The 27,698-nt window shown below is 44.8% G+C and overlaps 1 protein-coding gene across 2 annotated transcripts in view; it reads right to left on the reverse strand.

Moving 5' to 3' along the window:
* SETBP1 (SET binding protein 1) overlaps positions 1–27,698 on the reverse strand; it is a 257,196-nt gene that overhangs the window by 52,503 nt on the left and 176,995 nt on the right. For both annotated transcript variants that reach the window (XM_081929548.1, XM_081929549.1), the window contains one exon: positions 22,669–26,140. In XM_081929548.1, coding sequence (XP_081785674.1) covers positions 22,669–26,140 — 3,472 coding nt within the window. The remainder of the gene's footprint in view (positions 1–22,668; positions 26,141–27,698) is intronic.

Genomic DNA, 27,698 nt, shown 5'->3' on the forward strand with positions numbered 1-27,698 from the left:
AGAGCAGGATCCAAACCAATCAGAATATCTCCCAATGATCCAGTAGAGCAGTCTTTCTCAACCTGTGGGTCCCCAGATGTTGTTGAACTACAACTCCCATCACCCCTAGTTAGCAAGGCCAGAGCTCAGGGATGATGGGAGTTGTAGTCCAACAACATCTGGGGACCCATACGTTGAGAACCGCTGCTGTAGAGGGTGAAGAAGACACTCTTCACCATTAAGTCTCATGTGGTGCTAAAAAATAAATAAATGGTGTGAAGCAATCAAAGAAATTAACCTACTGACAAATCAATTGCTGAGGGCTTGTCTAGTTCAGGAATAGGCAAACTCGGCCCTCCAGATGTTTTTGGACTACAACTCCCTTAATCCAGTGGTACCTCGGGTTAAGAACTTAATTTGTTCTAGAGGTCTGTTCTTAACCTGAAACTGTTCTTAACCTGAGGTACCACTTTAGCTAATGGGGCCGTACGATTTCTGTTCTCATCCTGAAGCAAAGTTCTTAACCCGAGGTTAACAGAGTCTGTAACCTGAAGCATCTGTAACCTGGAGCATCTGTAACCCGAGGCACCACTGTAAATAGAATTTAGCATGAACAACTTATTTCCATGGTACAGGCTTAACACCCAAACGGAGCTGAAAATAATCAGCAACCTACCCCCAAAGCACAACCTCCCAAGCAGTCCTACCCAACCAACACTTGACCATTTCTACGTGTCTATGATTTCCCAGAACTGATTTGATCATGTTTTTAATGCACTTACTTCTCCAACTGAACATGCCTTCATTTTGCTAGGTCTAATGTCTGGCTTCATAACCGTGAAAGGTGTACCTGAAGCAGGGAAGCTATTTCCTTCCCGATGCCATTCCACTCCAGCTCCCATCAGCCTCACCCACCTTGGCCAACGGTCAAGGGTGATGGGAGCTGGGGTCTAGAGGGACACAGGCTTCCCACCCTGACCTAGAGAGGCTTTTCCAAAAGTGGTCCTATCCCACAACAAAGGGGTTGCGTGAACAAGGCCATTGTTAGGCTTCCCGCAGGTGAGCTAGAGCCACGTACGCAATTTCACACCCATCCATTAGTCCCAAAGCGTCGCTACCTACAAAATCCATATCCACTACTGCCCGGAATCAATGCTTGCAGTCAGCTTGTATCTAAACAAATTGAATAAACTGAAGGATCTACGAAGATAGGCCCTGTTTATTTATCTCACAACAAGCATAGAGACTTCCGGTATTTTTGCTGCTGACACTTTGGTCAATAAAATCTGCAGGTTGCACAATATAAAGGTGTTTTATATTTCATCTCGCTGACAATAACGGCACCTTCAAGCAGGGAAGCTTTACGAGGTTATCGCCAAAATGCTGACTGCCTTGTTTGAGCGGAGACTGTGGCAGATATAGGGTAAGAAAAACCTGGACCTTTCCTCTTCTTGATTCTCAATTCTAGCACCCCTCCAGGCCAGGAAGCAATTCTCTTTGGGTTGTTGCTAAAGCTGGCAGATAGAGCAAAATCCTAGAAGCATCAGCACTTTTCAGAAATTGTATCCCATCCCAAAGAACATAGGGATCAAGTCAGAAACATACTGGATCAGGCCAAAGTCTCATTTAGTCTGGGCACCACAATTTAAGAAGGATATTGACAAGCTAGAATGTGAGCAGAAGAGGGTGACCAAGATGATCAAGGGTGTGGAAACCAAGCCTTATGAGGAACAGTTGAGGGAGTTGGGTATGTTTTGCCTGGAAAAGAGATATGATAGCCACCTTCAAATAACTCAAGGCCTATCTCAAGGTTGTTTTATCCTGCTCCGGAGGCTAGGACTCAAACCAACGGCTTCAAAAGAAAGGAGATTACGACTAAACATCAGGAAGAACAACTCCCTGACAGTAAGAGCTGTTTAACAGTAGAATGGATTCCCTTGGAAGATGCTGGACTGTCCTTCCTTGGAGGTTTTTAAGCAAAGTTTGGATGGCCATCTGTCATGGATGCTTTAGTTGAGATTCCTACATTGCAGGGCGTTAGACTAGAGAACCCTCAGGGTCCCTGCAAACTAATCAATTTTATAATTCTATGGAAGGTGTACCAAGAACATGGAGAATTCTATCCCTGTCCATGATATTAAAATAGGAGGTTAACCTGAAACATAAAAACAAGCTACACACGAGGTCTTTAATTTGATTTTGGAAGCTAAGGCAAAGTTCACATTACTCTTAGTTTATTGTGTGTCTTTCAAATAAGGATGCAACTTACTGTAGGATCATGTCACATTCTGTATTACTAGTTCATAGAGGATTGCGGACTTGGAAGGGACCCTAAGGGTCATCTAGTCCAACCCCCTGCAATTCAGGAATATGCAGCTGTCCCATACGGGGATTGAACCTACAACCTTGGTATTATTAGTACCATGCTCTAACCAACTGAGCTATTCAGGCAGGGATAAGTTATCTGTTTGGATCTGACGGCCAGTTAGTTTAATGAGAAATGTCTGATGAAAGCCTACTAAGAGCAGTTCCAGATCTACATTGGTGATGTTCTAAATTTATCATAGAATTATAGAGTTGAAAAGGACCTCAAGGGTCATTCTGCAATGCAGGAATCATAAATAAAGCATCCATGACAGATGGCCATCCAAACTTTCCTTAAAAACCTCCAAGGAAGGACAGTCCAGCACCTCCCGAGGGAGTCTGTTCCACTGTCTAACAGTTCTTATATTCTGGTAACTTCTGCTATCTTCTGGTACCAGTCTTAAGGAATCCACCGTTTAGATATGCATTCCATGGAGGTGTATTTGCCTTCATCCACCTTGATTGTGTTGCAGCATTAAGGGAAGCATTATCCATTAATAATGTCCATAATTCACATTTAACCCCCAACGATTTCAGGGAGACTAAAGGATGTTTAATTATATGATGGATTTAAGCCATTATTAACAATCATGTTTCAAGTATATTAGGGCTGCCTGGAAGTTTAAAAAAATGCATTTATCGTAGATATGGATGGGAGGAAAATCTTGCCGCTGGAATCTGAGCCAGAAGCACAGGACAAAAGCATTTTCTGATCTGGACCAGATTATACTGTTTTCCATCAACCTTTGGGCCTGCTCCAGAAAAACAGGGAGGTATCCAGTACAGATCTCTTGTGTGTGTGTTGCCGCTCTTTCCTCTCCTAGTATCCCAAAGGTCCTGGATCCAGCAAGGAGTACCACTTGCACAAAGTGGGTAAATTGGAAAAGACACATCGGGGTTTGGCAAAGCAGATCCTACCCTCCACCAAAACTCAGCATCGTGAACCACTCACCACTGTTCACTGTAGTTATATACATTGGGTTATGAGTTGTATTCAAGTAACTCTAACTCATTCTTAAGGAAATCAGCCCTGAGTGCTCACTGGAAGGACAGATCCTGAAGCTGAGGCTCCAATACTTTGGCCACCTCATGAGAAGAGAAGACTGCCTGGAAAAGACCCTGATGTTGGGAAAGATGGAGGACACAAGGAGAAGGGGACGGCAGAGGATGAGATGGTTGGACAGTGTTCTGGAAGCTACCAGTGTGAGTTTGACCAAAGTGTGGGAGGCAGTGGAAGACAGGAGTGCCAGGTGTGCTATGGTCCATGGGGTCACGAAGAGTCGGTCACGACTAAATGACTAAACAACAACAACAACTGTAACTCAGAGTCGACCCATTGGAAATAATGGGCTTACGTTTGCCATGACCATTAATTACCATGTGTCTACTCTGAGTTAAAATTACTTGAATACAACTCATTGTATCCAAGTGCTCAATCTGATTTAAATAAGAAACTGATTTTTGAAACATATTTTACGAAAAAGTAGTATATCTGCTTGGAATGGCAGCTGCCGCTGAAGCAGAACTGGCTGGGGGCAGGTTCAGGATTCTCTCTCTTTCCAGCCAACTCTTTGGGAAACACAGCAAGGTGGAGAACACAGGATGCTCTGGTATTGTAAACACACAACGCAAAACCGTTCCCAAGGTCCCTTTTCCATAGACCAACCTATCTTTCTCTTTTAACGTCTGGAGAAGTGAGACATTCCACACAAAGATTTGTAAACTTATTGGGTTTTCTCACCGAAACGACAAGAGCTCTCTTTAAAAAAGCAAAAACCAACCTGAGCTGTATTCTGTAACCAGCGCTTGCTTATATTTCTGCTGGTGCAGAACTCGGCGGCCATGTTGCTTACTGGGGGAAGATGGTTTGAGCATATAACGCCAATCTTGGCCTGACTGAACTGGATGCCAAATAGCTTCTGGGCCTATAAAGACTTAGATGGCTCAGGACCACAAATACCTCAAGGATCACTTCTCCCCATATGAACCAACCCAACTGGGATCATCATCTAAGGCACTTCTTCATATGCCTTCTCAATGAGAGGCAACATGAGAATGGACCTTTTCTGTGGCGGCTTCCCATATGTGGAATGCTCTCCCCAAGAAGGCCTGCCTGGCGCCTTCATTACATACCTTTGGGAGCCAAGCGAAAACAATTCTATATAACCAGGCTTTGGCTGATTAAGATTCTATGGACTTTTAAATATGCTTGAGGGAGGAGGTGGTATTTGCTTGTTTTCATTCTGCTATTTTTTGTGTTCTCATTATGTATTTTTATGTCGTGAAGCACACCGTGATCTTCAGTTGAAGGGCAGTATACAAATTTAATAAATATATTTTTAAAAAACCTGAACAGTACAGTGGTACCTCGGGTTAAGTACTTAATTCGTTCCAGAGTCCGTACTTAACCTGAAACTGTTCTTAACCTGAAGCACCACTTTAGCTAATGGGGCCTCCTGCTCCTGTCACGCTGCCGGAGCACGATTTCTGTTCTCATCCTGAAGCAAAGTTCTTAACCTGAAGTACTATTTCTGGGTTAGCGGAGTCTGTAACCTGAAGCATATGTAACCTAAGGTACCACTGTATTCTATAAGGTAAAGGTAAAGGTACCCCTGACCATTAGATCTAGTTGCAGACGACTCTGGGGTTGCGGTGCTCATCTCGCTCTATAGGCTGAGGGAGCCGGCGTACGGCTTCCGGGTCATGTGGCCAGCATGACTAGGCCACTTCTGGCAAACCAGAGCAGCACATGGAAACACTGTTTACCTTCCTGCCGGAGTGGTACCTATTTATCTACTTGCACTTTGGCATGCTTTTGAACTGCTAGGTGGGCAGGAGCTGGGACTGAGCAACAGGAGCTCACCCCGTTGCGGGGTTTCGAACTGCAAACCTTCAGATCGGCAAGCCCAAGAGGCTCTGTGGTTTAGACCACAGCGCCACCTGCGTCCCACTATATTCTATAACCGGTGCTAATTAGTCCATTAAAAGACATTCATTTGCAAATTTGTAGTTTGTGAGACCATAAATTGACTTGTTAGGGGTGGAAGGTCAGGAATGGGGTTAATCTCCAGACTTTGGGCCAGGTACCCGATTAGCTTACTTCTTCATTTGTTAAGGTTTGTATATATCAAAATATTTTCCTTGAACGATCAAATTCACACTTTCAGATTTGTGTCTGGGATTGTTTTGCTTTTTTAAAGTTCTTCAAGGACAGCAAAGTAAATTAGCAGAAAGAAATGGACTTTCTGATTTTGCCTGGTGACTTATTCCCGCTAACAATTCACTTCCAGGGTTACAGCCTTGCTAAAAAGCGTGGACATGCTCATGAATTGTTGAATCCGGTATAATTCACAACGATGAATACTGATATCCATGGCCACTGTGTGGGCTCTGATGTTCAAGAATGCCCTTCCACCAGATGTCAAAGTCATACCTTGGGTTGAATACGCTTCGAGGTGAGCACGTTTGAGTTGCGCTCCTCAGCAACCCGGAAGTAACGGAGCGCGTTACTTCCGGGTTTTGCCGCTTGCGCATGCACGGATGCTCAAAATGACGCCACGCGCATGCACAGAAGCGGCGAAAAGCGACGCGTGTGTGCGCAGACGTGCCATCCCTAGTTACGTTTGCTTCTAGATGTGAATGGGGCTCCAGAATGGATCCCGTTCGTATCTAGAGGTACCACTGTATAACTTTTAGAAGACATCTGAAGGCGGCCCTGTTGAAGGAAGCTTTTAATATTTTATGAATTATTATATTTTAATATTTTGCTGGAAGCCGCCCAGAGTGGCTGGGGAAATCCAGCCAGATGGGTGGGGTATAATTATTATTATTATTATTATTATTATTATTATTATTATTATTATTCTTCCCAGCCCAGCCCAGCCCCCCTCCAGCAGTGAAAGCAGGCAGGAGCAACAGACACAGAGTATTGGGGGTGGGGAGAGACACATTTTGCCCACATTCATCTCTATGTTTAGACTGCTGAGAAAAGTTTATGGGAGTTCTGGCAAAACCGTGTCATCTGATTTTATCACTGGTTCTCTCTAAGCTGGCTTTGATTTCCCCTCCTCTCATTCATTCACAAACTTCATTTGCGTTAAACGGGGTTTTCCGCAGCGTTTGGCTGCCCTGGGGTAGAAAGGGCCAATTAATATGAGGGCGGTAATAAATGCCAATTTTGCTACAGCAAAGATCCTTCAGGAAAGCTGTGGGTAGGGGAGCCTTGCTTGGAATCTCCTTGCCATCATTACTCTAGATGACATTAAGCATCTGGCTGCAAATCTATCTTCCAGCCTCCACTTCGTTTCCTTGCTCTCCACCAAGGAACCATGGCTGCCGCGAAGCTTCCCTTGGGCAAAACGGCTTTTAATTGGAACTGCTTAGACAAAAAGGCTGATTTTACGAGTTCCACAACTGGCAACGCTTGTGCATCAATGCCATCTGCGGAATGTCAAAAGGGGTTGCCAGACAGGGACTTGGCACCAGGCTGCAACCCAGAAGGGGGAGACCTAACCTCTGGCTGGCTCACTTGAGCAATCCATTACTTTCTTATTTAATAAGAAAATCCATTCAAGATATACGGGGAAGGCTGGTTAGCGAAGTGAGGATGGAAGCGATTAATAAGGCAAGGAAACAGCCAGCTCCGAAACACCCACACAGCCCCTGGAAACATAGTAGAAACTTGTTATTTCGTGCCAGAGCGGTTGAGCTTAGCATGTTGGGGTTAGGTGTGGGAAACCCAGGTTGCAAAGAGAAGACCAGTGGATCGTCTTGTATTGTCAACAGGTCTCCAGGAGACTGCTCAAGCCTGCCACTCCACCTGACGGGATGGTAAATGTCATTTCCATGCGCTGGTCTGGTTCGCCAGAAGCGGCTTAGTCATGCTGGCCACATGACTCGGAAGCTGTACGCTGGCTCCTTTGCTCAATGAAGCGAGATGAGCGCCGCAACCCCAGAGTCGGCCACGACAGGACCTAATGGTCAGGGGTCCCTTTACCTTTAGCTATTCTTATTTACTCTTAATCCCAGGGTTGTGGGTTTGACCCCACACATTGCAGGCGGACGACTAGATCAGTGTTTCCCAACCTTGGGCCTCCAGATGTTTTTGGCCTACAACTCCCATCATCCCTAGCTAGCAAGACCAGTGGTCAGGAATGATGGGAATTGTAGTTCAAAAACAGCTGGAGGCCCAAGGTTGGGAAACACTGGACTAGATGACCCTTTCAGCCCCTCCTAACTCTACAATTGTATTGTTCTATAATCACATGCTCTTTCTTAACAGCAGTGGTGTAGTGTGGGCTGTGTTACTCAAGAGTTCACAGCCACAGAGATAAGAAAAGAAGAGTCGTTCTGTTGTCTGGAGACAACCACTTCCTGGTTCGCGTGGGTAAGCCGTTTTTAACGGAGCCCAGCGACAGAAGTGTGCAGCTGCGCTGAGGCAGTGCTGGGTGTTGGAATTTGGCACCCTTAATTATTTTGCACCCAGGGCAGCCGTCCCTGGGGCCCCTCTGGCTACGCCACTGCTTAAAAGCACTTCACAAACCTGACAGCTTCTGGGAACCTATCAACACTTAAATCCTTATCTCCGAGTGAGAGAAAACTTAAGTACAACCAATTTCTTTGTTCCATTTCATCCCTTGTTACCCTATATATCCAGGGCCGGCTCTACTATTAGGCAGTTGGTAGCAGCTCACTGTCCTGAGGTGTGTTGGAAGACACTACCCCACTGCTACTATTAAAGAAGGATTCAGGTTCCACTGCAAAATCTGCATGGGGGGCATTTTGTCCTTTAAAAAATGAACTGGGCTTGCCCTCCCCTTCTCTTCTCTTCCCTCCTTTTGTGGTACCGTGCAGGGCTAAAGTTTAAATTGTATGCTATCTGGCGCAAAGACTTTTTCTTTTTCTTGCTCATTAATTCACTTGATATATAATCTGCTCCATCCCATAGACTCTGAGCACCTTCCACTGCTTTCCCCAATGATTGCAGTTCTGTGGTGCACTCACAGCCTAATGCTGTCCTGTAAGGTACATTAATGGAATGCTACTCCTATTTGTAATAGTAACAGCCATGTTCCTTGTCTCTTCCTGACCAGCTAAAGTGTTTAATCTCAAGGCAACATCTTCTATGTTAACATCCTTACGATTGCAGTGCAGTAAAAGGTTTGCCAAGTGGCTTGAAGCCCAAAGTTTTGCAGCAATTTCTGGCCCATATAAAATGTCATGGTGGGAAAAAAAGGACCAGCCAGGCTTTCCAGATCAAACCTTGAAATCTCGCCATTTCAGTGGGATTGGTGGTTCTGGAATTACAGCACCCTAAGCAAAATATTCAGTACATGGAAGGTTTGCTTTCTTCTGCTAGTAATTTCAGGAAGAGAGACGCACACACACACTTCCAACCAAATGTCTTAATACTATATTTCTTGGCCGCTTGCTGATCTTTGCTGCAGTTCCCCTCCTGCTGTTCTGCATTCCTCTCCTCCAAGTGATCCCAGTCAACCAAGGACCATTTACTGGAAGCAATTAAACCACCACACTATCTAGCCACTCTGAATGAAGCCCATTTCTAATGGAGATGCAAGGGTAATCCTAGGCTATTGGGGTTGCAAATGATCAGCAATAAATATCAACAACTTTGCAGCTTTTCTGCAATGGAATAATAATAATAATAATAATAATAATAATAATAATAATAATAATATATTATTTATACCCCGCCCATCTGGCTGAGTTTCCCCAGCCACTCTGGGCGGCTCCCAATCAAGTGTTATAAACAGTACAGCGTTAAATATTAAAAAACTTCCCTGAACAGGGCTGCCTTAAGATGTCTTCTGAATGTCAGGTAGTTGGGAGGGTGTTCCACAGGGCGGGTGCCACTACTGAGAAGGCCCTCTGCCTGGTTCCCTGTAGCCTCACTTCTCGCAATGAGGGAACCGCCAGAAGGCCCTCGGCGCTGGATCTCAGTGTCCGGGCTGAACGATAGGGGTGGAGACGCTCCTTCAGGTATACAGGACTGAGGCCGTTTAGGGCTTTAAAAGTCAGCACCGACACTTTGAATTGTGCTCAGAAACGTACTGGGAGCCAATGCAGATCTCTCAGAACCGGTGTTATGTGGTCCCGGCGGCCATTCCCAGTCTAGCTGCCACATTCTGGATTAATTGCAGTTTCCGGGTCACCTTCAAAGGTAGCCCCACATAGAGCGCGTTGCAGTAGTCCAAGCGGGAGATAACTAGAGCATGCACCACTCATCCATGACAGATCTCCAAGGAAGTTTTTTCTAACAGTCTTTTTTAACCCCCCCCCCCAAAAAATCAACCACAATCCCTCTTACCCTTTTTCTCATTTCCGTGTCATTGGAAACATTATAACTACTTAGCAAAGTGACCCTTCTCTACCTGCTCTGAAGCCTGGAGTTCTGCCCCATCAAGAGGAGCATAAGAACATAGAAAGCTTCTACCTTGGTCAGTGACCGATTCATTCATACCTTGCAGGCTGGGGTTAAAGTTGGATTCTGGTTGCGGAAAACTTGAAGACAACAGCGCAGTAGTGGGGAAACAGATATTTATTGACTGAGGTCATATTAGCCCCAGCTAGCATGACTGTGGTCAGTGATGATGGGACTTGTGGGCCAACTGTGTCTTGAGAGCATCAGGTACCCCCAAAAAATCATGGATCTATAGGCACCTATTTTTTAAACCAAATAGGATATAATATGTATATCTGAAGGAGTGTCTCCACCCCCATCATCCAACCTGGACAATGAGGTCCAGCTCCGAGGGCCTTCTGGCAGTTCCCTCACTGTGAGAAGTGAGGTTGCAGGGAACCAGGCAGAGGGCCTCCTTGGTGGTGGCACCCGCCCTGTGGAACACCCTCCCACTGGATGCCAAGTAGATAACCAACTATTTGACTTTTAGAAGACATCTGAAAGACAGCTCTGTATAGGGAAGTCTTTTAATGTGTAATGTTTTATTATGTTTTTATACATGTTGGAAGCCACCCAGAGTGGCTGAGGCATGTTAGAGTGTATTGTGGGATGCCCAAAGATGTTTAAATAAGACACTTTCAAAGAAGCAGAGCAACAGAATCTGGAGATAAGATGAATAGTTAGGCCTTATAAGGAAGGTAGAGCCCAGCACCGAGTCTCTCTCCCTTTGTCTATTTCTCCATCTCTTTCTCTTTCTCTCATGCAGAATCAGAAGATTTAGAAAACGCACAGCAGCAAAACAGCCAAAGGGAACCTAATAGGCATTCTCTGTTTTCCTTTGGGGGCTTAAAGACTGAGGTTTTGTAAATGTGTTCAAAGCCAGACAGTGGCGAGCTGATCGTCCATATTTCTTTGGAAGGAGCATCAAACTTTTGGCCAAAAGAACTAATGCCAGACATACAGCACAAAGCCTATACTTCAATTTGCAAAAACTAAACACTGTGATTTATACCTTTTGGAAGCGGGGGGGGGGGGGGAAGGCTAAAAAGAACATTCTGTGTAGTGTTAGCATTCTGCCAGAGGCTTGTGGGTTGGATGAGGAGATGCATTCCTGGAGCCTAGACATCACTGAACATTATTTTTTATATATAAACAAACAAAATGGCCAGAAAATCAAAATTCCCCCAAAGGACAGCTTGTCCTGGTTTCCTTTCAGCTTTCAGTTATGTGAATATGTTTTATAAAAGATAATTTTAGGTTTGCTCTCAAAGCAACGAACTTGGGTTGAAATGCGGGGGGAATCAGGAAGACAGTGTCAAAAAATTATCCCCAAGGGTATGAGTACCCACACCTCATTTTTCACCAAAAAGTACTGATTACATTCTTTCAGTCTTTCCCTTCACAGCTGTCCTCTCATGTATGTACCATATTTTTTGCTCTATAAGACTCACTTTTTCCCTCCTAAAAAGTAAGGGGAAATGTGTGTGCGTCTTATGGAGCGAATGCAGGCTGCACAGCTATCCCAGGAGCCAGAACAGCAAGAGGGATCGCTGCTTTTGCTGTGCAGCAATCCCTCTTGCTGTTCTGGCTTCTGGGATTCAGAATATTTTTTTTCTTGTTTTCCTTTTCCAAAAACTAGGTGTGTCTTATGGTCTGCTGGTGCGTCTTATAGAGCGAAAAATACGGTACTTTATAAGCCCTCAAGAGTCTTCTCTAATAAGGACCTTTAGCTAATTGTACCTAAAAGTTTGCTTCATCTCCTACATATCAAACTGATTGGTAAAACTGTGCAGAAGAACCATCCTATTAGGAGACCTGTTCTACACAATGTTGAGAATCGGGCCTTTGGTGTGGTAGCACACACTCTTTGAAACTCCAATGATATATCAGGCAGATGCCTTATTTTACTGTCCCTTTTGGCAACTGTTGAATATTTTCCTCTTTCAACAAACCTCCTAAATGGATATTTCTTATCCCAGTCCATATTTGTACTGGATTTGAAATTATTTTAACAAGCTGTTATTTTGAATAGTTTTTTTTTTATATATGCAATTCTTTTATACATTTTGTGAAATTTACCCATTGCCTTGTGGAACACCTTTGGGAGAAGAAAAGGCTATGAAGTTACTAGACTCTGTAGCCACAGCAGACGCTGTGATTCTCCAGGAGACACACTCCATAGTCTCTTGAGGCAGACAGATGCCAACAAAAACAGCGAAACAGTTTTGAGAAGCAATTCATAACTAAGATACATAATCACAATTGTTATCCAGTTAGAATCACAATTGTAACTGGAAACCAAGCCGTATGAGGAACGGTTGAGGAAGCTGGGTATGTTTAGCCTGGGAAAAAGGAGATTGAGAAGAGATACGATAGCCATCTACAAATATCTAAAGGCTGTCATATGGAAGATGGTGCAAGCTTGCTTTCTCCTGCTCTGGAGGGTAGGACCCGAACTAACCGCTTCCAGTTACAAGACAGGAGATTCCGATTAAACATCAGGAAGAACTTTCTGACAGTAAGAGCTGTTCGACTGTGGAATAGACTCCCTTGGGAGGTGATGAACTCTCCTTCCTTGGAAGTTTCCAAGGAGAGGTTGGATGGCCATAGATGCTTTTGTTGAGATTCCTACATTGCAAGGTATTGGACTACAGCTCTAAAATTCTATGATTCTTTAATGATATTATAAATTCTTCTGAACTATTTGCCACTATAGCTACTGCCTTTTCTGGGCCCAAACTCCAACACCTCTTCGCACCTCAGCTGCAGAAAAAACATGCTCCCCTCTTTATTTTCAACTCTCTTGGGTACAGAAATTTAATCTTAATTATTTACAATTTTTGTTTAATCCGCAAGAAAGAAGGGCCTTTTTGCTGGCTAGGTTCAATTCTAATCCTTCGAACCTCCTTTGGGGTAGGTTTGTGGGTTTGGCAGAAGGAGATAGGATCTGTCCATGTGATGCCCACCTGGTGGAAACTCTAGCTCACATGGCCCTTAAATGTAAAATGTATGATGATCGCCGCCAACAATTTCTAGACCATCTATGTATTCCAACATGGAAACCAGAGACGGAGGTTATGTGCTTCTTATTACAGGGGAGAGACCAGGAGCTCACCAAGACAGTAGCTAAGTTCCTCTATTTGATTTTTTGTTGCCGGAGTATGCTACAGGATCCTGCCCTTGCTGGAAACCCTCAGAGATGAGGTGGATTGCTCGCCTCTTCTGCCCTTGGCAGGTGACTGTGCCTTTGGGGTAGCAATGAGATTGCACTGGCCTTTCTATTTTAAATGTATTCTGAATGTTCTTATGTGATGCCAATAATAATAATAATAATAATAATAATAATAATAATAATAATTTATTATTTATACCCCGCCCATCTGGCTGGGCCTCCCCAGCCACTCTGGGCGGCTTCCATAAAAACCAAAAATACAGTAAAATATCACATGTTAAAAACTTCCCTGAACAGGGCTGCCTTAAGATGTCTTCTGAATGTCAGGTAGTTGTTTATTGCTTTGACATCTGCTGGAAGGGCGTTCCACAGGGTGGGCGCCACTACCGAGAAGGCCCTCTGCCTGGTTCCCTGTAGCTTTGCTTCTCGCAATGAGGGAACCGCCAGAAGGCCCTCGGCGCTGGACCTCAGCGTTCAGGCAGAATGATGGGGGTGGAGACGCTCCTTCAGGTATACTGGACCGAGGCCGTTTAGGGCTTTAAAGGTCAGCACCAACACTTTGAATTGTGCTCGGAAACATACTGGGAGCCAATGTAGGTCTTTCAAGACCGGTGTTATATGGTCTCGGCGGCCGCTCCCAGTCACCAGTCTAGCTGCCGCATTCTGGATTAGTTGTAGTCACCTTCAAAGGTAGCCCCAATAAAAGTTACTTGACTTGACAAGGTGTGCAAAGCTTAGTGCTTCCTTGATTCTCTCATTGCTTCCTTGCTCAGAGTGGGGAGGTGAACAGCAGCAGTCAACAGGTAAGGAGTCTCCAGGACTTAGACCTGAGCAGAGGTCTGATGATTATGGCCTCTGTCGCTGGCCCTAGCACACAATCCCTGGGTGAGACCATGCTGTCCCTAAATGGGTGTGGGCTCCCACACGACAGATACTGCAATGAACATCTAAGCAAATTGCGAAGAACTTAACAGAGAACATGCTCTTAACAGGTCATGAGCATCTTCGGTGCAGCTGCTCATTTGTTTGCTGTTCTTATTCTTTGTATATGGAAGAAATACATAAGCAAGCCCCCTTTCGCAAACAGTTGCTCCTATTTAAGGCTTTATCTTCCAAGGCCTTTCGAGAAGCAAGATAATCCTACGGACCATTTTATGGTAGGAGTGTGATATTCATCAAGTAAACAATGCTGTTTGGATGAAATGAAGCTGTTTTAAAACTCCCTTGGAAGCATGTTGGCAAGGTGGGGGTGGAGGGAGAATCTATAACATCCTCCTGGACAGAAAACACAGGCTGCAATTTTGTCTTCAAAGGTAAAATATTAGGCTATGTGTAATGGATTTGATGCATTTCTAGCTACTAAAAGGGCAAAACTGGTGCTTTCTTCAGGCTATTTATATATATAACTAACACAGCAATGATCCTTCTGGTGAATTTTATATTCCCTGTGAAATCCCTTCGCTGAGCTTTAAAGCAGTGCAAGAGTTAGAAGGTTAGGAAAGTTCTCCTTTGCAAGGGAAAAAGGTTTGACCCACAGCAATGATTTAAAACAAGCATCTTTGCTAACCGCATGCCGACAACACTGCTGCAAAAAGGTCTCGTGTGGATTTGCTAGCAGGGAGAAAGAAGGGCATTCACACACAGGGGGTGCGTCAACAAGACAGACTGCATCAATGCTACATTATGCAAGCTCATATTGTAATGCGCTGGAATGGCCAAAGGCAATTTCACAAGTCGCATAGCACCAGCAAGGATTGCGACCAAAGGAACAGCCAAGAAGCAACTGCAGCCAATCTCGGCTCTCACAAATGTACCTCTTCACACATTTTCACTTCTTTATCACATCCGTATAGTACATTACAGTGGTACCTCGGGTTACAGACGCTTCAGGTTACATATGTTTCAGGTTACAGACTCTGCTAACCCAGAAATAGTACCTCGGGTTAAGAACTTTGCTTCAGGATGAGAACAGAAATCGTGCTCCAGTGGCGCAGCGGGAGCAGGAGGCCCCATTAGCTAAAGTGGTGCTTCAGGTTAAGAACAGTTTCAGGTTAAGAACGAACCCTCCAGAACGAATTAAGTTCTTAACCCGAGGTATCACTGTACATTACAGTGGTACCTCGGGTCATATACACTTCAGGTTAAATACGCTTCAGGTTACAGACTCCGCTAACCCAGAAATATTACCTCGGGTTAAGAACTTTGCCTCAGGATGAGAACAGAAATCGTGCAGGGGCGGAGCAGCGGCAGTGGGAGGCCCCATTAGCTAAAGTGGTGCTTCAGGTTAAGAACAGTTTCAGGTTAAGAACAGACCTCTGGAACAAATTAAGTACTTAACCCGAGGTGCCACTGTATTAGGGGACAAAATGTAGAGCTGTACAGCTTAAAGACTCCATGTGTAAGGGGATCCAAACCACATGAGTTGGAACCCAGGAATGCCGACACTCAAATCTCACCTATACTAAGAACTCAATAGGTGGTCTCGGGCAAATTGTTCTCTGTCACCCCAGAAGACAGGGTTGGAACTAAAAAAGCCCACTGCTAAAGCAATGGAGTTTGCCCTATGAGTCAGTGCCAACATTGCAAGAGGCTATAAAGGAGATGGAAGCATTCTCCGCAATACGGCTTTCCGTGAACTGCAGCTGCCTGGCTCAAATTACCACCAAACATTAGAGGAAAAGGGAGGGATGAGAGCTTGCAGAGAGATAACGGTTTTCAAGGTCTTGAGAGGAGCACCTGTTGCAAGTGGTACTGACACCAGGGAGCAATTAGCAATTTCTGTGAACTGCAGTGGGAATATCGCATTTCGATTTGACCTGTTGCACATTCGTTATGTGTGCACTGAACATGGAGGCAATGCTTGGCACAGGGCTTAATATAGAAATGCGCAGAAAGGTCTCCATGCACAACATGAAGCGTATTGAGATAATCACAAAGGTTGGAAGGTTGGAGTCCTCCTGGATTCCACCAGTGTATTTCCTAAGCTGTCCCACCCATTTGTCTGCATGAAGCTGAGCCGTAGAGCGCAGATAAAACAGAATTATGGGCACCACCCAGCTGACGATAAGCACTTTTAAGTTCTATCGGTCTCAGTGGGAGAGATTTAACACTCCTTACTCAGAATCAAATCTAATTTTGCCACCTTCTAAATGGGCCTCCAGCCAATCACGACTCCCTGACAGGTATGCCTGAATGATATATGTGTTTTGTAAAAGCTCACATCCTGAAAGCCTGCCCAAATAAGCAGGATTTGGAGAAGTTCTCCAAGACGCCCAGGTCTTGTCAACTCTCCAGAATTGCGAGCACCATAAATTTATTTTATGGAGGTGAGTTTCTGGCTATGATAGCTGGAGATAAAATACCTTGCTGCCCTGTTCAAAAATGGCACCCATTGCTCAGTGTATCAAACAATAGACTGATTTTTAAACAGTGTATCACGAGTTTGGGAACAGTTCCTACCTTCTCAACAGCACTAACCCAAATTTGATACAGGAATTGTAAATACATACTACTGCTGAAGCTTGATCGATTCAATGAGCAATGGTTTTATTCTGCATGTTTTCTTATGGTTAATAATTGCCTACCAATTAAAAGATGGAAATTTACACCTAGGTAAATAATTGGTTGAGCTGGACTTTTTAATTATGCCATCTGTAAGGACAACTGCCAGGTTTTAATTAAGTTGTTCTATATTGATTTATGTTTAATTCTGGTTTACTTCCTCACATTCAGTTTGCATTGATTTCTGCTTAATTCCGATTTATTTCTCATTGCATTTGATATAGTACGTTCATCTCCCTTGCGTTATACTGTCTTAAACCTGACCTTGAACTTAACTATAGGAGGTGGCCAACAGCTCGCCTGTCTGCGCTCCTCCTGATGATCTAAGTTGACCCATGGATGTTGGACTCAAGGAAGGGGTAATCTCAGGTAGTTCCATGGCAGGTGGTATTTTACCCTTTTATTGGGGATGGAGAACAAAGCTTTCCCTGTTGTAGGCTTTCCTAACAGATTAGCAGTACAGGTGAGAGGTAGGTTCAAGCCCAGCCCACAGATAAGGCAAAGTGAAGTTCTCGTCTCAAGTAATAGAAGCCCAAGAGGCAGTGCTCTGCCACCAACAGAGAAGCATCACCAAATTCCAGTGATATTTTATAAGACTTGCCCAAATTTCGCAAGATCTCGCAAAGTGCACGAGATCTCGTGAGACTTTGGCGGGACCTTGCAAGATCTCACCGGAAGTCGATGCACCACAGGTACTTTGTGGGCACTGCCAGACATCACAATTTAAGAGAGGCAGAGTGGCAGGGGGACATGTTCCCATTCTGCCATCCCGCTCCTGGGTAGGTTCACCTGTATATGTGAACTGATTCAAATCTCTTGCCCATCCCTACCTGAGAAGCTAGCCTGTTGCCTACACTGGCTCACTCTGCCATGTCACAGTGATGTCAACACTGTGTCCTGTGTCACTGTTACCACACAGCAGGTTTTAGACTGCTCACCTAGAGGAAAACAGCTCTCTCAATTCATTACCAACCCACACCTCTGCCTCCAAACTGGATTGCCCTTTCTAGCACTGCCTCGCTGGCAGTGACCTGGACTTCTGCAATTAGCATTACTGGTAATCCTTGTGTGAGGAAGTCCAGATTTGTTGCTGCTGGAAAGAAAAGGGGAGGTGACAAAGAAGGCAGAGGAAGAAGACAGCTGTATAATGCTTTTCACGGAAGCAGAGTTAGGTGGGACCCAAAGAGTTATCTAGTCCACCCCCCCCAATAATCACAGTGAAAGAATCCCTGACAGTGAATCTCACTTATTGTTGAGAAGCTCTATGCATGTACATTGATACCAAAACAACAACAACAAACCTATGGTTACGTGAAACATCCCCAATAAACACACAATACGTAACCGGCTGTACTTTTGAATAAATAAGGTATACTATTCATTGTATCAAATTGTCAACTTCAACAGAAGTCTCATAGGGTTCAACGAAAAAGCAGAAGACCCAGTGGATCAGTTCATTCTCTAGTCAGTTCATGCATAAGCTCCATACATGTATAAGAATGTATTCCACCTGTCTGTTCAAAGAGTCCAATAATCCACATTCACAGAATCCTTTCACAGAGTCTAAGACAAGGATTTCAGGAATATTAGCCTTGTTTCGCCATCCTAGGCTTCATCAGTAGAACAGGCTCATATATAATATCACAGGACCTTATAGCACAGTAGTGATAAATAGTATATCTTATTTTTTCAAAAGTACAGCCGGTTAGGTCTTGTGTGTTTATTGTGTACATTGACACCTGCATAAGACCCCTTGTCATCTGAGGTCTGGAGGATGGCAACATGAGAACGGGCCTTTTCTGCACTGGCTCCCTGTTTATGGAACGCTCTCCCCAGGGAGGTTCGCCTGGTTCCTTCCTTGTATATCTTTAGATGCCAGGCAAAAATGTTCCGCTTCAACAAGGCATTTGGCTGATTAATAGTCTACAGCCTCTGGTGTTGTTGGGTGGAAGTTATTGTTTTGTTGTTTCAGTTTTAACCATTCATTTGTGCTTTTATCTTGTTTTTATCTTGTTAATTGCTCTGTGATCTTTTGATGAAGGGCAGTATATTATTATTAATAATAATAATAATGTGGGATGTACATTTGTGAGGGATTGGCTCTTGCTGAGTGTACATTTGATGGGTAAAGCAGGAGTTCCTGCTGCGTAATGTGTGAAACCATCCGAACTACAAGCAATTCAAGTGAAGAAACACTGGCGGCGATTCTTGTTTAAGGACAAGGGTCCGAAGAAAATGTTGCGCCGCGGCCTCAGACAATCATAAGCAGACAATCATAGAGTTTAATGAGCACTCTTGGCTCCCGGTTTTCCTGGCAGAGCTCATTTTAGTTTTAATATATTTTTCTTTTCCTCTTTGTATAGTACGAAGTATGGCTCTGGTTAGCTAAACCCTGATGACTTTTCCATCCAAATAATACTTTTGACAAAGAACAAACCAAGCTCATAATCTGCAGCTTGATGGATTAGATCATGGAGAGCCCCACATTTTTGCAGACATGAAAATAAACACAAAGTTTTTTTAAAAAGAAGAAGCTGGAACAGCAAACCCAGTTTAGTTAGAACTCAAGGAAAGATGACTTTATTTTCCATTCATGAGTAACTGTTTTATTTTTACATCCTCTGAAAAATCTTTGCAATTTTACTGGTTCCCTTGCTTTCAGAGACTCTCTCCTTTAAGGCACAATACTTGCACACATTCTTCACAGACCGTTAAGTGACGTTTTTGAGTGGTGCCCATTTTCTCCGAATATTCGTCCACGAAGTGGGACGTGTGATTTGCTACTTTGTGGAGATGACAGAGAACTGCAGTAATAAATGCCAAATGTTACCACATGGAGGAGCATTGGGAAGGCCTTTTCATTGTTAATAAACAATGAGGGAAAGTTGCCTAATGGCAGATTTGCCATGTCATTTTATTTTGATTTTTGTGTAAGGATTCGGCTGGAGGTTTTGCTAAACTATTTTTCTTCACCACGAGAAACTGGGAGGTGACGGAACAGGTCCTGGCCACCTGACCCCGTATTAGCTATTAGTTTCATAGATGTGGTTTGTTCCTTATAAGTACAAAGTACATCAATCCTGGATCCTGAATTGATTTAAATAAGGCTGTAAAAGAAGAGATTGAAACCTTCCTTCTATATATTTTGCAGGGAAAAAGCTGATATCCAAACACACACCTAGTAATCATAATTATTTTGTACTTGGAGAACTGTTCCCAAGTACATACAAACATGTGAATAGGCTTTAAGGGATAGAAAACTTGGCCTAGAGACGTCACGGTGACCCGTGAAGGCCAAATGGGATTATTTCAAGACAGGAAGAGGATTTTACTCTTTCATTTCTATTTGTCTCTTGATAACTGAGACCAGGACAACTGATATCTGCTCTGGTGCCTGGACCAGCACTTGACATGCAGCCATTGCTAGGCAACCACAACAGAGGCTTCCCTATTCTCTCCGGACTAGCAAAAAAGGGCTAGGCCTGAATGAGGCACTGGCGGAAAATCTAGTTAGGAGGGAGAGGTGGTGAACAATCTGGACCGCGTCCGCACATAGGTGTCTGCAGCATTTGGTATCTTGCTAAGAATTCAGAAGCATGGCCCCATTCATCAGTTGCAGTTTGCCCCAACGCTTCCAACTTCCATGTTTTCATCTTGTATAGGTTTTTCTCCCTCTCCAATAACACTAGAAGTCTTGGACATGCAAGGAAGTTGAATGTCCAGCCTAGGACCCATGTACCTATAGGACCGCCTCTCCTGGTATGCCCCGTGGAGGACCTTAAGGTCCACAAATAACAGCACTTTGGAGGTCCCGAGCCTCAAGGAGGTTAGGCTGGCCTCAACCAGAGCCAGGGCTTTTTGGTTGTGGCCCCGATCTGGTGGAACACTCTGTCACAAAAGACTAGGGCTCTGCGGGATTTGAAATCTTTCCGCAGGGCCTGCAAGACAGAGCTGTTCCGCCTGGCCTTTGGTTTGGACTCGGTCTGACCCTTATGTTTCCCTCCCCTTATGGTCTTTATTTATCAGCTACTTCAAAATTAGCTGTATTTTAAATTGCATTTTAACCTGTATTTAAAATTGTGTCGCCCCCACCCCTCTTTTCCCCCTTTACTGTGATTTTATTGATGTTAGCTGCCCTGAGCCCGGCTCTGGCCAGGGAGGGCAGGGTATAAATAATAATAATAATAATAATAATAATAATAATAATAATAATAATAATAATAATAGACAATACTTCTTCATGCAGAGGACAGTCAAATTATAGAACTTGTTCCATTTCTGGACAAGGGTGTCTTTAAAAGAGGATTAGACAAATTCATGGAGGAGAAATTCATTAATGGCTACGAGCCATGATGGCTATGCTCTGCCCTCACAATTGGCAGCAGAAATGCTTCCAAATATCATTTTCTGGAAACTATGGGTGGGGAGAGGGGTTTTATGCTCATGTTCGGATCACTGGTTTCCCTTCCCTCAGGCATTAGGTTGGCCACTATGAGAGCAGAATGATGGACTAGATGGGCCATTGGCCTGATCCAGCATGCTCTTCTTATGTTCTTATACTGGATCAGGGCAAAGGCCCATCTAGTCCAGCATCTAGCTTTCGTAGTGGCCAGCTCCATGCATATGGGAAGCCTGCAAGCAGATCCTGAGTACAACAGTGTTCTCCCCACTTGCAGTTCCTCACAGCTAGGATTTAGGGGCATATGCCTCCTATAGTGGAGATAGAGGATATGGCCATTGCATTAGGGTTGTACGATGCAAGCTCTGTTGAAAGTGTTTTCTCAGAAGCGGTGGGAATTTAAAGGCTCCCAAAGCCGAAGGGAATCACATAAGTTTCAGCTCAAGACAAAAACACGTTTCCCTGTAACCCAACAATAATAGTAATAAGAGAGTGCTTGGAATTTAAGTGATCTTCGGGTCACAGTGTGAGTCATGGCACTTCAAAGAAGTCTGGAGTTTCACTTGGCCACCACAAGGCTTCTTGGAGGTGGCCGATAAAAATGTCTCCCCAAGTTGAACAATTTGGGCAGCAAGTACAGAAACCACCACACAACTACTCCCAAACATTTAGCCCAACCTACCTCAAAGCATATTTCTCAATTACATGAACTGGCTCCTTAAACCTTGACTTTTAAGGTAATTTGCCTGACAAAACACATGAATCCAGGCATCCCAAGCCTTAGACCAGGGATGGGGAAGTGTGCCCCTGGAGTCATTGTTGCATTCTGGGGAAAGGAAGATGGCGGGTGTGATTGGCTGTGTAATCCGAGTTCTAAACTGCACAGAGCTTCACGCCCACACGTAGAGGAGGTGCCTCTTTTCAGATCTTGGTCCTCCTCAAACTGGAGGGTGAAAGCGCTTAGTATGTCCATCCCCTCTCTATCTGCTTCAGTGTTTTACATGTAAACAGAACAACCAATGGGGGACTGGAGAAGACACATAGGGAACTATCCTGACCTGCCTGGACTTGCCTCCAGAATCACAGATTGATTTATGAAGCTGCAGATGAAGCTGTCTTAAACTGAGTCATCTAGTTCTTTACTGCCTACTCTTGACTGCCAGTTCTCCAAGGCTTCAGGTAGAGGGACTTTCCCTGCACCTGTCACCTGGAAATGGCAGGTATTGAACCCAGGGATTTCTGCAGGTAGATCATGTGTTCTACTACCAAGCAATGCCAAAATATCTTTCTTGTTTAGCTGTACATGGACTTCTGCACTAAAACAATATCTTGGAGTGAGCTCACTATGCTATTTAAGAATACCCTGCCCACTGGAGAATCATCATGTTCAAGCCTTCAACCTGGACTCTCCATCAGATGGCCAACACCAACTGCCAATCGGTTCCTCCGCTCCCAGAACTGTCTCCTGCAATGACTGTTTCATGTGGGCATCATTTTGCTTCATTTTATAGCAACAGCAATAACACCATCCAAAGAGAGTAGGTACCAGCTTATAATCTTCTTCCCTTTGCCCCTTCTGTGAAGTGTCTAGATGGCTCTAAACCATTCTTTTAAATAATTTTAAATAATCAACCACCTTGAGTGCATTGACAGAACAGCAGTATACAAACGCCATAACTAAACATCAAATAACAGGCATGAAAACACCCAGCTGCAAGGAAAATAAACACATAAAAACAGCACTGAGAGAAATATGTATTTTCAGATTCCTACCTGAAGCTGTCAATGAGTCATAGCAGCTCCTGTCCTTCCTGCTTGTTCTGAAGGTCTGAAGGTCCTTCTCCCTGTATGTTTCGAACCCTTCGAAACTCCGCCTTTTGCTCCCATCATTGTCCCGCTTTTCGCTCAAGGAATTCATCTCGCCAAAGATGTCCAGGGACTCGGACCGTGCACTGCTGTCAGTGTTCCCAGAATACCTCTTCATGCAAGAGTCCATGGGATCATTGCTTGAGTTGCTTTTATCCTTGCTCTGCGCCCACTGTTGGGTGTCAGAGAGAGACAACGTAGACAAGGTATCCACTTCGAAGTTGCTCTTGGAAACCTTGTGCACACTGGTTTCACAATGCTGGTGCTTCTGTTTCTCCTTATGCTTGCTCTTCTCTGTCAGCAAGGAGAGCTCTTTGTCTGAGACGTTTAATCTGTCACTGACCGAATGGCTGGTGAAGCCAGTGGACTTGCTTGCAAAGAGACTGCTCAGGTCGTCGTGAGCCCCCAATATCCGCTCGTCCTTGTGTTTGTGCTTATGTTTGTGTTTCCTTTTGTGAAGTCGGCCACTGGGTATGCTTGTCCCTGCGGCCTTCGGAGAGGTCAGTGAAGAATGCACGTCCCCAAGGCCAATCCCTACTGGCGTCTGCAGGTGGACCCCATGCTTCACTTTATGCTTGGCAGTATTGGGCATCTTCATGTGAGAGCTTGCGTGGAACTGGGGAGGAGGCACGGTGGGCCTCATGAACGGGGAAGCTGCTCCGAGTGTGTGAGACAAGTACAAAGGAGCAGGATACTGACTGTAGTAGCCAAGGTTCATCATAGGCATTGATGTGTAAGGCATTCCATAGGGTGCATAGTAACTCCCACTGGGAATAGGGTAACCAAACCCTTGTAAGAAAGGCACCTTCGTCATGGTGTCATTGGTTTTGGCAGGTCTACCACGCTTCTTCTTAGACTTCATGTCGGACGTCCTGCGAAGATACAGCAAAGGGTCATACTGGATATATGGCATAGGGTAATAGTGATCAAAGTTAATCCTGAAAATGCTGGGATACGGATTCTCGTGGTAAAATGTGTAGCTACGGTGAGAAATCCTGAACACTTGGAACTTGCTGATGAGCTCTTCCAGGTCTGCAAGGAACTGGAGGTCATCTCTGTTCTGCAGGTTCTTCCTCTTCCTCTTGTGCTTTGGCTTCTTCATAGTCTCATGAGCGAGAAAGTTATCAACGATGAGATGCTTCTGCCGGTGACTGTGCCTGTTCTTAGTGCTGGTGTCAGACTGAATGACCTCTGGATTGTCCAGGCTGCAGAAGTCAAAGGAGTATCTTCTGCGAGATTCCGAAGTCTTCTCCGCTTGGTCGGATGTACTGTTGTTGTCGGTACCGATCCCACTGTCACTCGGTATGGTTTCCTCGCTGTGGGATTCGCTCACCGGAGACAGCGTGACCTCCTTCAGGGAACCTATATCGCAAAGGTGGGAAGGAGAATTCGCCATGAGCCTGGGTGGGGACAGCTTCCAAGTCCCGCCGTGTATTCCTTTCTGAGTTTTTGTGGGAAGAGCGCTGATGGGCTGTAGATTTGGCATAGTCTTTAACTCTGAAAAATTCATTTCAGTGCTGGCAGGGCTAAGGCTGCCGTTAGAGCCCACTAGCTGCGTCGAGAGCGGATGGACGGCTGCTGGTGATGATGATGCCACAAGTGACTGCAAGGTAGAAGGCACTGCTGGGTTTTCTGGCTGGCTGGATACGGGCCTCAAATGTTTCATGGCTGTCTTCGGGTCTTCCAGTGGGGGCTGCAGCTCGGATCTCGGCTTTCTTCCCCTTTTCTTACCAATGTAGATAGTCCCCTTCTTGCTGACGTTGATTTGCTTCCCTAGTCTCGCATCAATGGTGGGAGCCCCTGTGTTGGCTGGCGGCTGTGTTTTCATCTTCAGAGCCATGCTACTCGAACAAGACAAGATCTGGCTCAAAAGGTTTTTCCTCTTGAGGCTCTTCATTTTGTTAATGGTCTTGATGGTCTTCTTATCAAGAACACCAAGCTTGCCAACCTTCTTGTGAAACTTCAGCTCGCTGATGGTGTTCGTATCTTCCCCAGGGGTCATCTGAGCTAACTTCACCAAGTTCCTCCGCCTCTTCCTCTTCTTCGTGCCAGGAAATTCCCGACTGATGGGGCTGACTGGGCTGGTGGACGTTCCTTCATGGATGGTTTCAACAGTGAGCAAAGGCTGTTTTTTTGGACGCCCCCTCTTCTTCTTGATGGGAGTAATCACAGTAAGACTGTCTGTATTGGTATATAGAGGACTGGATGGTGTTATGGGATAAGCTGAAGGAGGTTCTACCATCAGTTTCTCAGGGAGACCTAGAGAAGGTTCCCGGAGCACATTTTTAGGCTTGCTACATGTCCACCTTCGCTTTGCTGCAAATTTCGGGTGCTGAACCTCTGGCTGCTTGCAAGGTGACAGGGCATCGTGTGTAACGGAGGCAGATGTCACGTGTGTAACTGAAGCAGGCGTCACAACTGCGGACTTTCTGAGCCTGGTGGCATTGGTTGCGGGAGATTTGCTGACTATCTCATTGCTTTCCACTGGTACCAACGGAGGCTCGCTTTCCATCGCTTTCCCTTGCTTTGTAACTCGCAGGTCTTTCTTGCACACCTCTGCCTGTGCGTTAGTCATGCTGGCTACATCGCTGCTCACAGGATGCCCGGAAGGAGAGGTTTTCTCTGGGACACTCTTGTCAACAACGGCTTTTGCAGACTGCCGTTTCTTCCTTTTGTGACCAGGTGTCTCCACTACTGGAGTCTTGATCGGAATAGTAATCCGTACGTGACTCGAATCGTTTTCAGAAGTGTTGGCAGAATGTGGGCTTTGCCTGGGGGGTGATGGCTTAGTTGAGCTGGATTCCTTCTTCCCTTCCATGCTGTCGTGGGTTTTGGCTTCAAATGACTTCTGAGGATTTTTCACCCATTCTATGTCTGCATTTTGGATGGTTTGGTTGATCAAGTCTTTCTTACTGGATTTCTTCTTTGTGCTGCCAGTGGGCTGGTTGAGGGCTTCTACCTGACCCTCTCCCTCTTGACTCACTAGGGGCGAAAAACCATTGCAATCAGACAGTTTGTTTGGCTGGGAAGTTGCGCTGAGACTATTTGACCCTGGGACTGCATTGCATGCTGCAAGGTCTTTATTATTACCATTTGACAACTGAGCCCAGGTGCTGCTGGCGTTAGATTTCTTCACTTGGGACTTGCTGAAAGATACAGTGGGCTCCGAACCAGGGATCTTGGTGGCTTCTCGGTGTGGCTCTGGGGCAATGAAGCAGGCTTGAGGAGCTGGCCCCGATTCAGAGCTCACCGACCAGTCGAGATGATGCTGGTTGTTGCTTTTTTGCTGGTGCCGCGATTTTAAGGTGTCACTGGTGAAGTCTTGCTGGAGAATGGGATCATAGTGCACAGCAGAATGCTTTGGCAGTCTGTCATAAACCTGGAAATGAGAAAAAGAGAAAAGAAGAGAAAAAAAGTTAGGGCTTCTGATCTCTGGAAAAAAATCACCAGAATGGGTTTTTGTTTTCTTGCAAAATGAAAACAAAGCAAACAAACCCACAATATAATAAATATTCTTATCCTAAATATATATTTTAGGAAATAAGCGACTTGTGGGTCTGCAATAAATACAGTGGTATCTTGGAAGTCGAATGGAATCTGCTCCAGAAGTCCGTTTGACTTCCAAAACGTTTGGGAACCAAGGTGCAGCTTCCGATTGGCTGCAGCAAGCTCTTGCAGCCAATCAGAAGCTGTGGAAGCCACATTGGACATTCGGGTTCCAAAGAACGTTCGAAAACTACAACAAATACTTCCAGTTTTCAATCATTTGGGAGCCAAAATGCTCGACTCCCAAGGCGTTTGAAAACCAAGGTACGACTGTAATTGTTTGTTTGTTCTGTTTGTAAAAAGGGGCTATGTACAGAATAGAACAACCTGGGACCAGTGAACTTATAACAACACCCTTCTGTTTTTTATGCCCCTGTCTATGCACTGGAAGAACATACTTTCTAGAGAGAGAGGATGCCTATCCTTTCCATGGTGAGATATCTATGACTATACTTTCTATAGTGAAAGAGATGGAAGGACCTTTATACTGAGTGTCATAAGAATTCATGCTCCAAATTGGGGGGGGGGGGAAGAGTTTGGCACAAATCCAAAGCTTGCTGTCACATTCTCTTGACACAGCAGATCCATTAAAAAACAAAACAAACCCCTGAAATATCCTGGCTCCCATTCGCCTTTCTTTTCCGAATTCCATTATTTCCATTATTTCAGAAGACTTTACAAGAGCTAGCATAACATTTTCTCATTTAAAAGTAGCATTTTAGGGAAAAAAATAGCTGCTACAGACCAGGGATGGGCAAGATGTAGACTGGAATCTGTCTTGGTTGGCAAGGATTTCCAGTTGCTTAACAATAAACACAACAAAATGACCACCCCCAACACCCCAAAATTGTATTCTTGAAATTAAGAAAGCTTGCAGGAAGGACACCAGGAGTGAAAGGATTGAGTTTAATCCTGGTGCTCAAAAACAAATTTACGGGCTCAGAAATGCTCATGTTAGTCACTTTACACCTGGCACCAACTAGCAGATTTCAGTATTCTAGTAAAAAGGAACAAACAAAGGTATATCCAGCAAGCCTGATATGTGTCCACCACCCCAGCTACAGAGAAATGAAATGACAGCAGGGCGCAGTGGTTAGAGCAAGCTCTCCCAGTCCATTCAGATGTGTTGGTCTACTGCTCCCTTTAACCAGGTAGGAGATTAGATTTTGAGTTACCACCATTCCGGTCAAGTTGGGTTGGACCAAATCTGACCCAATCCACAGCCCTGAATTTCAGGTTCTGCCTCCAGAATCCAGGTTCCTGTTTTCTACCCTGATACCGTAAGATTCTCTTAGTTTCATCATACTTGTCAAGGCTGATCATTTTGGGGCGAGCGCATGTGCGGGAGGACAGGGATATTTCCGCGTGCTTGACTGCTGCATGGTAACCAC

The sequence above is a fragment of the Podarcis melisellensis genome (genome assembly GCF_964234715.1).
Source record: "Podarcis melisellensis genome assembly, chromosome: 11".
In the NCBI taxonomy this organism is placed as follows: domain Eukaryota; kingdom Metazoa; phylum Chordata; class Lepidosauria; order Squamata; family Lacertidae; genus Podarcis; species Podarcis melisellensis.